At 56.6% G+C, this 12776-nt stretch overlaps 6 protein-coding genes across 6 annotated transcripts; 3 read left to right on the forward strand and 3 right to left on the reverse strand.

Annotated features, from left to right (window-relative positions):
- Positions 1–455: 455 nt before the first annotated feature.
- On the reverse strand, positions 456–2528 carry CDV56_100143 (uncharacterized protein; the record flags this gene model as incomplete). The annotated part of the gene is made up of 1 exon (XM_026753762.1): positions 456–2528. The coding sequence occupies one exon, from the start codon at positions 2526–2528 to the stop codon at positions 456–458; it is 2073 nt and encodes a 690-aa protein (XP_026613408.1).
- A 655-nt stretch (positions 2529–3183) lies between these two features.
- Positions 3184–6151, forward strand: CDV56_100674 (uncharacterized protein; the record flags this gene model as incomplete). Its single annotated transcript, XM_026754293.1, has 7 exons — positions 3184–3224; positions 3269–3698; positions 3750–4014; positions 4064–4473; positions 4520–4586; positions 5447–5670; positions 5723–6151. The coding sequence occupies 7 exons, from the start codon at positions 3184–3186 to the stop codon at positions 6149–6151; spliced, it is 1866 nt and encodes a 621-aa protein (XP_026613409.1).
- A 1041-nt stretch (positions 6152–7192) lies between these two features.
- Positions 7193–8839, forward strand: CDV56_101302 (isocyanide synthase family protein; the record flags this gene model as incomplete). The annotated part of the gene is made up of 1 exon (XM_026754921.1): positions 7193–8839. The coding sequence occupies one exon, from the start codon at positions 7193–7195 to the stop codon at positions 8837–8839; it is 1647 nt and encodes a 548-aa protein (XP_026613410.1).
- A 694-nt stretch (positions 8840–9533) lies between these two features.
- On the reverse strand, positions 9534–10364 carry CDV56_101647 (uncharacterized protein; the record flags this gene model as incomplete). The annotated part of the gene is made up of 1 exon (XM_026755266.1): positions 9534–10364. The coding sequence occupies one exon, from the start codon at positions 10362–10364 to the stop codon at positions 9534–9536; it is 831 nt and encodes a 276-aa protein (XP_026613411.1).
- Positions 10365–10573: 209 nt separating this feature from the next.
- CDV56_101778 (uncharacterized protein) lies at positions 10574–10894 on the reverse strand (the record flags this gene model as incomplete). Its single annotated transcript, XM_026755397.1, has 1 exon — positions 10574–10894. One exon carries the CDS (start codon positions 10892–10894, stop codon positions 10574–10576), a length of 321 nt encoding a protein of 106 aa, XP_026613412.1.
- A 957-nt stretch (positions 10895–11851) lies between these two features.
- CDV56_101961 (DJ-1/PfpI family protein) lies at positions 11852–12662 on the forward strand (the record flags this gene model as incomplete). The annotated part of the gene is made up of 2 exons (XM_026755580.1): positions 11852–12284; positions 12346–12662. 2 exons carry the CDS (start codon positions 11852–11854, stop codon positions 12660–12662), a joined length of 750 nt encoding a protein of 249 aa, XP_026613413.1.
- Between the last annotated feature and the right edge of the window lie 114 nt (positions 12663–12776).

The raw sequence follows: 12776 nt of genomic DNA on the forward strand, positions 1-12776 counted from the left end.
GTCCAGGGGCAATTCGGCGACGGAGTTCTTTGCGTTTGTCGAGGGGGGTGGGGAGTTTGCGACTGCGGGGGCCACGATGTCGGCGCAGGGGCCGTGGAGTGGACGACTGAGCCGGGAGAAGGTCACGGTGTTGCAGTGGCATATCGACAAGGTATTGGCGTTGTTGGAGGCGCTGCAGGGGACCTCGTCGCTGGCGCGGTACAAGTTGAGTCTACATCGGCAGTGCATGTAAATGGAGTATTTTTGAGGATAAGCACTATTCACACGAACTCTAGGACAAATTTTCAGCATAGCAAGCAGGATAGCAGATCAGAAGAGCAAGAATTTATCTAGTCGCATATGAACCATGATCAGAAAAGCCACAACAGCAGCAAAGAACACCAGAAAGAAAACGATCGTAAACGCTGACAGAAGAAAGACTGCTATATATAACCCCCTCTCAATCTCTACAATCTCTATGCGGAAATCTCCACCGAATGCGAGACAACCACCGTCCCGTCCTTGAGCTGCTCCTGGGCAATCTCTTCCTTGGCCACCTGGGAAGCCGGTTTGGCGTCCGAGGCGCGCACCAGCGCCTTGACCTCGTCGACAGCCAGAGGCGGGTTCCAGGTGACGGCCGCCTCCTCCTCGGTTCGCTCCTGGCCGCAGGAGTAGCACTTGCGCCAGTCCGGGCGACAGACCAGCCAGGCTCCGCACTCCTTGCACTGGCGCGAGAAGACGTCCTTCCAGTTCTTCTTCTCGTCGTAGTTGAGGAAGAGATCGTAGTAGCGCAGCAGCCCGTCCCAGCGGAAGTTGAACCGGTTCGAGTCGACCGCGACGCGCTTGACCGCGTTGGAGAACTCGATCACCTCGCGGACGGTCGCGTCGGGGACGGACTCGTCCAGCGGGATCGGGGCGATGAGCTCGATCGCCTTGCGCGCGACGGCGTCGTACTCGGGCACCATCGACCCCCAGGCCCAGTTGATCGAGTGCGGCACGTAGGTGTCGAAGTTGAGGTTGTAGTCCTGGCGGATGAGCTGCCAGCCCGGGATGCCGATACCGGCGAAGAACTGCCACAGGCAGGAGACCTGCGGGCCCAGCCGGGGTTCGCGGAAGCAGACGTAGTTGAACTTGTTCATCTGGTTGAGGGCGGGGATGAGGCGCCTGGCGAAGTCGTCGTAGGGGGCGAGCGTCTTGCGGATGGAGAGCTCGGCTGCTTCTGCGTCCGCGGCGCGCTGCGCCTCCGCGAGCGCCTTGTGGGTCAGCTCGGCGGCGTAGGTCGAGGTCGACATGGCGGCGGTGATACCGGGGGAGTGCAGCGGGTTGGTGAAGCCGCAGGCGTCGCCCACGGCCAGCCAGCCAGGGCCGGAGACCACGGGGGACTGGTAGGTGAGGGACTTGCGGATGTACCAGGTCGTTCCTGGTCCGTAGAGATCCTCCACCAGTTCGAAATTGCTCATGAACTGCTTGATGAGGTCGTACTTTTCGACAAAGTAGTTGAACTTGCGCTCGGCCTCGCGGGTGCCGTACGCGGACATGTCCTCGGGGTACTTGACGTCGTTGCGGACGGCGAACCCGATGCTGGTCACCCACTGGAACTTGAGGTCGAACATCTTGGCGAGTTCCTCGGAGCTGGGGATCTGGTCCCCGGGGACGCCGGCCTCGGCGCAGTCGAGCAGGTACGAGATCATGTCCATCAGGTTGGGGATGGGGCTGCCCTCCCAGGAGGGGAGACGGATGACCCAGGCCCAGCCCTCGGGGAAGCACAGGTGGTTGGTGTGGTCACCTTCGTAGAAGCGAAGGGGGATCTTGCTCTCGTCCTTGGGGGCAGTGAAGTAGCCCCAGAAGGCGTCGTAGTTCCAGCCCTCGAACCGGTGGAGGGAGGCCTTCTTGGAAGCCAGCTGGCGGAACCGCCCGGTGGCGTCGACCAGCAGGGAGGAGTCGATGGTGGTGGCGGGTTTGCCGTCGAACTTGCCCGGGTTGATGGCGATCCTGTTGCTCTGGAACCCACCCTGGATGGTGCTGCCGTTGAAGTCGACCTGGCGGCCGTGGAAGACGTTGACGCCGCTGCGCTGGGCCAGCAGAGTGAAGAGCAGCTCGCTGATGGGGCGCTCGATCTGGAAGCCGCTGAGGAAGAGCCCGGGGGTGCCATTGCTGCAGAAGTCGGTGTAGTGGCCCTGGTTCTCGCGGTCGAGGAAGTAGAAGCAGAGTCCATCCTTGAGGCCGAAGAGACGCAGCATGTACTCGGCGGTCAAGCCGTGCATCTTGCACCACAGCGAGAAGAGAGGCAGGGTGCTCTCGCCAATCTTGTAGCCTGGCTTGGTGCCCTTCTCGATCAGGGAGATGTTGAGCTTGCCGGGCTTGTACTTGGCAGCGTGGATGGCGTAGATGAGGCCGTGGATCCCCCCACCGGCGACAACAACATCCGACTTCTCAGGGATGTCGGCACCAGCAGGGTTGTTGGAGTTGAGGATTTGTGCATCGTTGAAGTTATTGGCGGCAGCACGCTCAGCGAAGATGTGCTTGGGAGTGGGCTTGATCTCAGTCATTTTGGTAGTAAGAGCTTAACTTGATGATTGAGAAGATGATTGGATTCGAGGAATTGGAGGATTGTTGTTGTTGTTGTGTGAGGATGAAGGGTGAACCATTCACAGGACTTTATATTCATTTCAACAGCAATTGAACCTCTGCATACTACAGCAACTTCATTCTGCGCCGTAATTCCTCCAGCGTTCTTCTCTGGCTGTCCGAGTCCGCAGCGGAGGAGAACATCCGCATATACGCGGATCTTGCTGACATCCCGCGGACGCCTCATTGTCTTCACAACTTGACTACTCTGTTATCGTTCAGGTTCACGGCGTTCCAGAACTCTGAGTGAATGTTGATCATCTTAATCTGATCGCGGACTGAACTTGGAGCTCCTGCTCCCTGGATTCCGATTCTTCAGTCTTACACGCATTGTCTTACTCGAGTCATGGAGGACAACTATTAGCTACGGCTGAGTATATCCAGTCCAAGGGCCTATGAATAAGCCAGCTGCTATTCAAGAGAAAAGCAAGGCTTCCATGGAGCACAATTCGCCCCGTCTATAAAGCTTCTAGAAGACGTCTCCCTATTCATAAAGTCTTCCTCCCCACCATAATCGCCTTGAATCACCATATACTATAACACTACTTTTTGCTCTGTACCTGTATTAACGTCAACATGTTGGCCACAGCCGGAGTCACCAGCCGAGGACCGGAATTGTATGTCCCGTCTATCGTGTGTTATTTGTATACTGACAAGATAGAAACCCGCACACTCGTCCTCACATCCTCGCCGATAGCGTTGTTCCCGTCCCATCGGCCCCTCTCAAAGACAGCAATGTAGCAGCCTATGAGCCTCTCGTCTCGCCTGCACTTCTGATCCACGAGTTCCCCATTACCCCCGCCTCTCGACGCACGATCGAGTCAGCCCGACAGGGGGCAGCGCAGATCATCCAGCGGAACGGCGACGACCGGCTGCTAGTCATCGTGGGCCCCTGCTCCATCCATGATACCGACGTGGCACGCGACTACGCCATCCGTCTGCACGCTGCCATCCAGGAACACGGGTGGGACAAGGATCTCCTAATCGTCATGCGGGCCTACCTGGAAAAGCCGCGGACCACCGTGGGCTGGAAGGGTTTCCTCTACGATCCAAACATTGACTCCACCAATCAGGTCAACCGGGGATTGAAGGTACCTTAGCCCTCTGTAGCCCTGACAGTAAACGATCAATGCTCAAATTAGCTGCAGATTGCGCGTCAGTTGCTGCTCGACATCACGGCGCTCGGCCTCCCCGTTGCCTGTGAGGTGCTCGACACCATCTCCCCGCAGTTCCTGGCCGATCTGTACTCCTGGGGGGCAGTGGGGGCGCGCACGACCGAGTCGCAGGTGCACCGACAGCTGGTCTCGGGCCTGTCGTTTCCCATCGGCTTCAAGAACGGTTCCTCGGGGAATATCAATATCGCCCTTGACGGGATGAAGAGCGCCGCGTCTCCACACTCGTTCTTAGGTCTGCCAATAACACCGGGGTGGTCATTTCCTGTGCTGACCGTCTGCAGGCGTTACCGAACAAGGTCTCGCAGCCATCGTCCACACTAAAGGAAACCCTCATCTCCACGTTATCCACCGTGGAGGAGACAGCGGCCCCAACTTCGACGCTGCTTCTGTTGCGTCCACGGTGAAGGCTTACCCGAAGAACCTCCAGCCAAGTATCATGATTGACGCGTCGCACGGCAACAGTCAAAAGGACTACCGTAACCAGCCCAAGGTGATCGATGCGATCGCAGAACAGGTTGCTGCGGGGGAGCAGGCGATCACCGGAGTCATGATCGAAAGTAACATCAACGAGGGCAAGCAGGCTGCGCCACAGTCGGAGGATGAGGTGCAGAAGCTCAAGTATGGTGTCTCCATTACGGATGGCTGTGTTGGTTTTGAGACTACGGTGAAGATGCTCCAGACGCTCAGCTTGGTATGTCGGAATGTCCTCTGCAGAGGTTGATACTGACTCTATCTAGGCTGTCCAGCAGCGACGGGCTGCAGTATGTCAGGGTTGCGAGAATCAGTCGACCTGTGATGAGTCGTGTAAGTGGTAGATTCTGTATAGCGGTTGTTCTTTGTTTAGCTAGATACTCAGTATGTCGGTTCAAAAGTAGCTATGTTGATATCTATGAAATCCATTGTTGAATTCGCTATCTCTCAATACGTATCATTCTTCAGTCCCGATTACTTTTATGCATCCCATCATGGGCAATACATAAACATCCACGTACATCAAGTATCAACCACAACATGACTCTTGACAAATATCAGCCCTGTTTCACGTCCATGATAATTCTCTAGATGAAGATGTCCTTCTATTTCCATGGAATTCGGGACAGCCCTCGGAGTTTCGGAGTTTCGGGGCGCCAGGACCAGTTCGGATTTTTGGGGGATCGTCCTCGGAGGCTGGAAGATCTCCAAAGACGAAACACTCTCGTAGATCTCGAGAGCTAAGAATGCTTGGCTTGTTTGGGCTCATCTCCATCGTGAGGTATCCCGTCTATCATTGGATGCGGCCATGCTCCACATAGCACCCCCTTCGGCTTCCTTGGCCTCGGAATGAGGAAGGCTTCTTTTGCTCCGAGGATTGAGTCTTGCTTATCAATATGGAGTTCTGGATATAGCTTCTCGCGCTGCGAGTATGGCCTCAAAGGTATAAAGACAGCGACCGGAAGGGTATCCTGACCTCGTCAACAGCATCATCGGCAACAGCAATCATCTACATACATGAGCTTCTCTCCTCTCTTGAGAAACGCACTTCGATTACAAACTCGTTCCGCTTTCCCACGAGTCCAACAACGCACTTTCTCCTCGTCTATCTTTGCAATGGCTCCATTCACCCTCTACACCCACGCCGGTAAGACCTTCCCGAATGATCTGGAGCTACTACTGAATGCCTGTAGGCCCCGGCCCCAATCCTGTCAAGGTGGCCATGGCCCTCGAGCACCTCGGTCTGGACTACAACTGTGTTCCCCTTGGATTTGGCGAGGGCAAAGGCACCGTCAAGGATCCCGAATACACCTCCAAGGTCAACCCCAACGGCCGAGTCCCCGGCCTGATCGACCACCAGAACAACGAGTTTACCGTTTTTGAGAGTGCCGCTATCCTAAGATACTTGGCTGAGAAGGTACCCATTGCCCCATTTCCCTCTGTGACACGCAGCTGACAGACCAACTCAGTATGACCCCAGCGGCAAACTCGCCGGCAACACCCCCGAGGAACGCGCCACCGTCAACCAGTGGCTCGCCTGGCAGGTGGCCGGTCTGGGCCCCTACCAGGGCCAGCTGGTCTGGTTCCTCGCCTTCCACGAGGGCGCCCACGGCGAGAAGGCCAACGCCTCTGTGATTGCGCGCTACCAGGCCGAGGTTGAGCGTCTGCGGTCAGTGCTGGAGAAGCATCTCGCGTCCGCGGAGAACGGGTTCGTTGCGCTGGGCCGCCTGACGATTGCGGACTTTGCCATCCTGCCCTGGTTGAAGATCTCGGTTCTGGCTGGGTCTGCGCTCAAGCCGTTTGAGGAGTACCCGGCTATTGATGCTTACATCAAGAAGCTGGATGCACTGCCCGAAGTGCAGGCCGCTTACAAGAAGGCTGTGCCTCCTATGCAGTAGATTAGCCGTGGAGATCAGCGAGAATATGTACATAGATTACAATTTGACTTCTTTACTTTCCTTCTTCCACCCCGTATCGTTTGAAATTTGCACGTGCCATGTGTATTCATATTGTTGGTCACCTTCATGTTCAACGCATAGAAGTGCTTCCGTACTCGTCGTCAACATGCCCTTCCTTGACAAGCATATATCGTGGATGTAGCCATTCTGACTTTTGTTTGTACTTATGCTACCCCACCTAAGAACAATGTGTCACATCTCACCAGAATCTACATTCCTTCGAGCAGACTAGTCTACGCAAGCCCATCTCGTTCTCTAATGATACCCATACTGGGTCCCACGCTCTCCTCTCGCCCAGTACACTGCCATTCTCAGACCATAGCCTCAATCACACCTTCAAGAACCTCTAGAAACTGAATCCAACTCCCTGAATACCTTGACTAAGACCAGCGAGACTTGCTTGTAAGCTGACAAAGCTGATATAACGGCCTCAGATTGGGGGAACGCTTTCATTACCGAGTCTCTGCCCATGGCGGACGGAAACCGCGGACGACGGTGACAATTATGTAGCCAATCCAGGCAGATACAATGTAATCTCCGTGAGTTAACAGGTTTATGCCTTGCTTCCGGCCTACGAGTCGTCACGGTGTGCTTTCCAGTGCTGAACCTGACTACCAGTGCGCTCTGTGAGTAACTACAGGGCCATCCACGTGTAATATCCGTTGGTACGGTATCCATGAAGGAGGCAAAACACGTCCTGCAGTGCTCAGGGCGAAGGGCCATCCGCGGAGCACGGATACCGTGGGAGAATACCTCCAATGATTGGTACTTGGGGGTCTCAGCCCAGGAGGGCCGTACGTACATAGGAGGCCGTACGTACATAGGAGCACGAGAAGCGGCCTTGCTCAGATTGAAAGCAGGAAGTGCAGAGCCAGACGCCAGCCCAACGCCAGCGCAGCCGTATTCAAAAGTCTTTATTAATTGCTATTGCTCTTGTACTGGTAATCCCGGCCATTAGTTGTCTCCCTCATCCATAGCAAAATGTTGTCCAACACCATCACCATCGTTCCCAGCATCGAGGCCCGGGTCGTCGAGCCCTTGCAGCCATTTGACACCTCGCGCCGGGTGAGCTTCCCTGCGGCCCTTCCCCTCGACACGCTGGCGTGGGCGAGAAAGAAGGCGGCAAATGAGGCTCTGGTCGAACGCGTCGCGGAGATCATCGCCTCGTACCGCATCAGCGGGCCCGAGGACCGGTACGAGGACGTATACAAGCCCAAACTCCTCGAGACGCTGCGGTATTTTGTCTCCAAGCAGGAACCCATCAACATGGTGGTCCCCGCGTACCCGTTCAAGAGCCCCAACCGCGAGGAGAAAGTCCTCGGACCGGACCCAGACGTCGGCGAGCGCATGTCCCTCGAGCATTTCAACTCGATGGGTGCGCGCATCCAGCAGATCTACCCGCCCGGTGGACACGTCACCATCGTCAGTGACGGGTGCTGCTATAATGACCTGCTGGGCGTGTCCGACGAGGAGGTCTTCCGATACGCAGAGGGCCTGCACCGCATCGTGGACAGGCTGGGGCTGAAGCATATCAAATTCTCAGACCCCTTCGACCTGATCGAGGGACGACACAACGTCCCCGTCACTGAGGAGGAATACGCCAGCCGCATCGGCGAGCTCAAGGACCGGCTGTTTCGCTTGTATCTCCCCGCCGGCTACGACTTTGACGAGGACCTGAAGAAAGACCCCAACGCGACCCTGACATATCGGGGCTACATCCGGTTCCTCATGTCCGACCTCGCCCTCTTCTTCAAGGAACAGAAGATGAGCAAGAGCGCCATCAAGAAGCACTGCTCCAACGTGGCCCGCGGCATGATCGAACGCGGCAAGGCATTCTCCGCCCTCGTCGCCACGGCCTCCCCCCTGCACGTCCGGCTCTCCATCCACGCCAGCGACAACACGGGCAAGCTCTCCGTCGCGCTGCTGCCGCACAAACGGTACAGCACCTTCCCCGTCACCCCCTGGCACAACACGCCCTACCTGGACACGGCCAGCGCCTCGCTCAGCCTGAGCCGCAAACCCACCGACGGGGCCATCCCCTACCGTCTCTGCCAGGACGAGCTGGGCCTGCACTTCCTCTGCGCCGACGTGCCCATGTACCGCGTCATCGAGACCCCGGACGTCCCGGCGCTCACCCAACACCTCCAATTCCAGCCGCTCTACCCCTTCGGCCTCAAAATCAGGGTTCCCAGGGACACCCCCATCAGCCAATTCCGCCTGGCGCACGTCGCGGAACTCGCCAAGGTGCACTCGCCCATTATCTTCGAGGGCCTGGATCCGATGCAGTATACCGCTGCGATTGCGGATGATTTCCGCCGCATCGCAGGGGGCGGGCTGTCGCTGAGCATCCTGCACGAGGGGGTCGCAACGACCACGCCGACGACCAGGAACCAGCACCCGGGCGAGAGCGCCGCGGCGTCGTATTTCGTGCAAATTTCGGCCGCGACGGGCGACGACGCGCAGCCCGCGCTTCTGCCGTTTATCGAGGCGGCGGCTGCGCTGGACGATGTGCGGTATCGGGTGTTGCATCGGTGGCAGGCGGGCCATGCGGTTGTCGCGGACCATCGCGTTGCGCTGCCGGTGCATCTGAGTCCGTCCAGTTTGAGGGTCCTGCGTGGGGGGGTTTAATGGTCTATAATCTAGATATCTGTGTTTTTGCTTGATAGTATAGTACGTGGATTTGAGTATTCTTGCCCTTTTGGCAGGTAGATGCCATTCGTTTTGCTTGTTTATTCTAGATGTTATTACCTATAAGTATATAGACGCCAGACTGAATGAACCGCGCTTGTCTTCCATATTCTGCCCATCAAACAGCTCTTTTTTCTTCCGTAATGCATAGCAGAAACAACGCGAGACTAAATGCAAGATCTACTGAACCCCCTCTCGGCTTCCCAAGCCTGCCGGCGCAGCGAAACTCCGCGGCGGCAACGGGCATTCCCCAGACTCCGCTCGGAAGTTTAGCATCACAACATCCATGCCGAGCGCGTCCAGCGACAAGGCTGAGGGCTGAAGAATGCGGGCTTAAAGAGTCTGACGATCTGACTAGAGCGGCAGGGGCTGCTGACCCGAGTCACGGCTGAAGGGCTGAGCTGATGCCACCCAATTGGAGGACGGTAGACAGAGGCATATTAGGTATACCTGAGGATACAGCAGTGTCAAAGGATTCATAGAGATAAGCCATTTTCATTCATCGTCGTCATCATACATCTAGTCATGAGCAAGTATATCCCAACCAGCGCCTAAGATCCACATCGATACCCTATCAACAGGACCCATTACAGATAGAACAGCAAGACAAGCACTTTCCCCGGCCCGGTATAGTCTATACCTCGTGGTAGACTTTCTGTTTCTTGATCCCCCCCTCCCACGCCGTTCCCTCCGCGGACAATTCGCCCGGATACCCGTCCAGACTCAGACCCCGCTTGCTCGGGCTAACAGGCACATCCTCGCTCAGATGGAACGCGAACGCATGCTGCTCGTCTAGCCAGGTGAGCAAGCCCGCGTCTAGCTCGGCCGGATCAAACGGGCCCATCTCGGTCGTTGCATCGGCGAAACCGAGGGGAAACCCGTCCGGGAAGTCGGGGAATTGCTGGCTCAGGGCGTCCAGGTCTGCATCTGTCAGCGGGGCCAGGGGCGAGGGGAACGGCGTGGCCGCGCTGGAGACCATGGACGGGGGAGTAGGAGTTGTGAATGCGGATGTGTTGAGAAAGGAGCCGGACAGGACGGTGCTGTCGGGGAGAGAGGTTTGCGTTTGCGATTGTCCTACAGGTCCCCCCTGGCGCTGGTGGCCGTGCTCGTTGAGCCATGCGACCCACGAGGAGTCCATGTGCCGGGCTGTCGGCGTGCCACTGCCACTGTAGTGCTGCTTGCGGCCATCCTGCCGCTGGTGCTGGTGCTGGTGCTGGTGCTGGTGTGCGTCCGCGGCCGCGGACAGCAGAGCAAAGTAGCTGGTGGCGCTGCTCCGAGAGCGAACGCGGCCGCTCTCGTTGAGATTGGAGCAAGCCATGGGCAGCGAGGAGGTGGAGGAAGTCGGCGAGATTGCGCCGGACAGTGATGCAGGGTTATTGCGTCTGGTGAGGGCGAGCCACTGCACCCATCTCGCATCCGGATCTCTCCCCATGGGCGTGCTGGATCCGCTGCGGGTGCACTGCATGTTGTAACTCTGGTAACCACGTGGGATATGCCAAGGGCTTTTCACAATATCTTGAAGGAGCAAGGATTTGCAAAAAGGCTCTAGCGGTGTGACGGATAATAGATATATACTGCGTGGTTACCAGGCAGCTGAAACAGGACAACTGATCAGACAGGTAATGCTGACTACGGTGCATGTCTTGGCTGACCAGCCAGGAGATGCATCGCCATTTATACAAAGGTCTGTTCGCCCTTGGCGATTCTCCGTGAAGACTTGGGTGCGACTAGGGCCTCCGTCGGGGCATCCGTTGGAGCGAGATGGGTCGCTGCCTGCGGACGGATTGTCGCAGTCGGCTGCAGCCACGACGGCCCTGCCGTGCTCATATTCAATGAAACCAGACTCCGATGGGGCGACAATACAATACTGTCCAGTGCACGGAGGAGACTGCAGAAAGTCGACGGCGAGAACCGCTGATCGGCGCCAATGAGAACAGGCCCAATCCTCGGTGGAGTATCAGTGTAGCGTCGGTGCAGTGTTAGTTCGACCCCCATTTGCCGTAATGTCTCTAGTCTCGCCTGTTGGTTTCAGAAGACGCAGAGTCGTGGACTGATGTCACCATCCAGGCTGAGTTTCACTCGCTCAGCAGCATCATGTCGCCCACGTGTATACTGCGATCAGCACAGATAATCAGACAGAGATGTGGATAGGCTGACAGAAACGTGGCAGGTGCAGCGAGCATGGTCTATCTGTTTCTACCGTGATGCAGATGTAGGCATTCTACACTCTGTCTAAGAGCATATCAATTGAATGCTCTCTACCTGCATCCTCTACTCTACTATCGGACTGTAGATTAATCAACAAGTATACAGTAGAACATGCTAGACAGGCGTCCACAGTATAGACACCCTCGACCCTGCATGTAATTAGGAAATACGAGTCCGCACTGCCTTCCGCGCAGTTAGGCTTCAAAGAATACCACCGTATCCCTTACGGATACGGGCGAATCCTTCAGTTATTGCAGCTACTTTAGCGTGGAGGGGTACAGTCGAGTCAAAGCACGGCTTTCCTCCTCACCAACAGACTAACCGAGCAAAAGCCACTAGTCCAGACTACAGAATTAAAAAAGCCTTCCGTAGACCGTCAGAGACTCAGAGACTCAAATCCGAGACTAAGATCGGCGCTACACATTCCTCCAAGGATCCAGGGCCCTCGGATGGAGCCACGGAGCGTCCGCGAAACTCCACGGAGTTTCGGTCAGTCCTGCTCCCTCTCGTCGTATGTCCGGCAATCCGCTGAGGAAAATCCCTTTAGGACAGACCCTCCAGGCCCTCGGAAACCAATGATGCGCCTCTAGCCTCAGGAAAAGTACAAATACCAAGGGCCCCAAGACTCGGCATCTGACGTGAGATAGCGCCACTCCCTCCTCAGCCTTGACTCAGACCACCTTGAATCTCTCCATCATCCAATTATACTCGCTGTCAGAAAAGAAAAAGTAAAATAAAATAAAAATGCCTACTCAGCACCGCATCCTCTCGCTCGTCTACAACGAGTTCGAAGCCCTCGACCTGTTCGGCCCATTGGGCGCCATCATCCCCCGCAGCGACTACTACACTCTCGAGTTAGTCAACCTGCACAATCTCGACTCGCCCCATGGCATCGAGACCTCCATGAAGAACGGCATCGGCGTGATCCCGACCCTCTCACTGGCCGAGGCCCTCAGGGAGGACCAGCAGTTCGACACCCTGTTCATCCCTGGTGGCTTCGGCATGATGCCGCTGGTCTGGGACCCGATCCTGCTGCAGCGCATCGGTCAGCTGGTCGACCGCGCCCCCAACGTCTTTACCGTATGTACGGGCTCGATCCTGCTGGCTGCGACCGGCCGGCTGGATGGGCGGAAGGCGACGACGAACAAGCGGCTCTATGACGAGCTGACTCCCAAGTGTATGATGTCACCGTCCTGCTTCGAATTTCACAGCATATGCTAATCGATCGAGTTGCCTAGACCCCGGTGTTCACTGGCAGAAGCGCGCCCGCTGGGTGCAGGACGGGAAATTCCTGACTTCCTCCGGTGTCACGGCGGGTATCGACGCGGGCTTTGCTTTCATTGCAAGCACGTACGTCGCGCCAGACGACCGCCAGGCTCACCCGGAGGCTCAAAAGTTTTCTCCACAGGGCGATGAGACTCCCATTCCGGGCTTCAGCAAGGAAAAGGCTCTGCGTCATGCCCACTTCATCGCCTTTGGGTTGGAGTACCGCTGGCACTCGGATCCTGCTGACGATCCCTTTGTGGATTTGCCAGGAACCAACGGCAACGCATAGATAAATTTTCGTTGACTTTGCTTTTATATTCCTCAATGAATTGAATGAACGTGCTAGTCTACTTTTTCCAAGCGTCATAGGCATCACGACCGTAGGGGGTGCGATAAGTAAGGA

Source organism: Aspergillus thermomutatus (genome assembly GCF_002237265.1).
Source record: "Aspergillus thermomutatus strain HMR AF 39 chromosome Unknown NODE_128, whole genome shotgun sequence".
NCBI lineage: Eukaryota > Fungi > Ascomycota > Eurotiomycetes > Eurotiales > Aspergillaceae > Aspergillus > Aspergillus thermomutatus.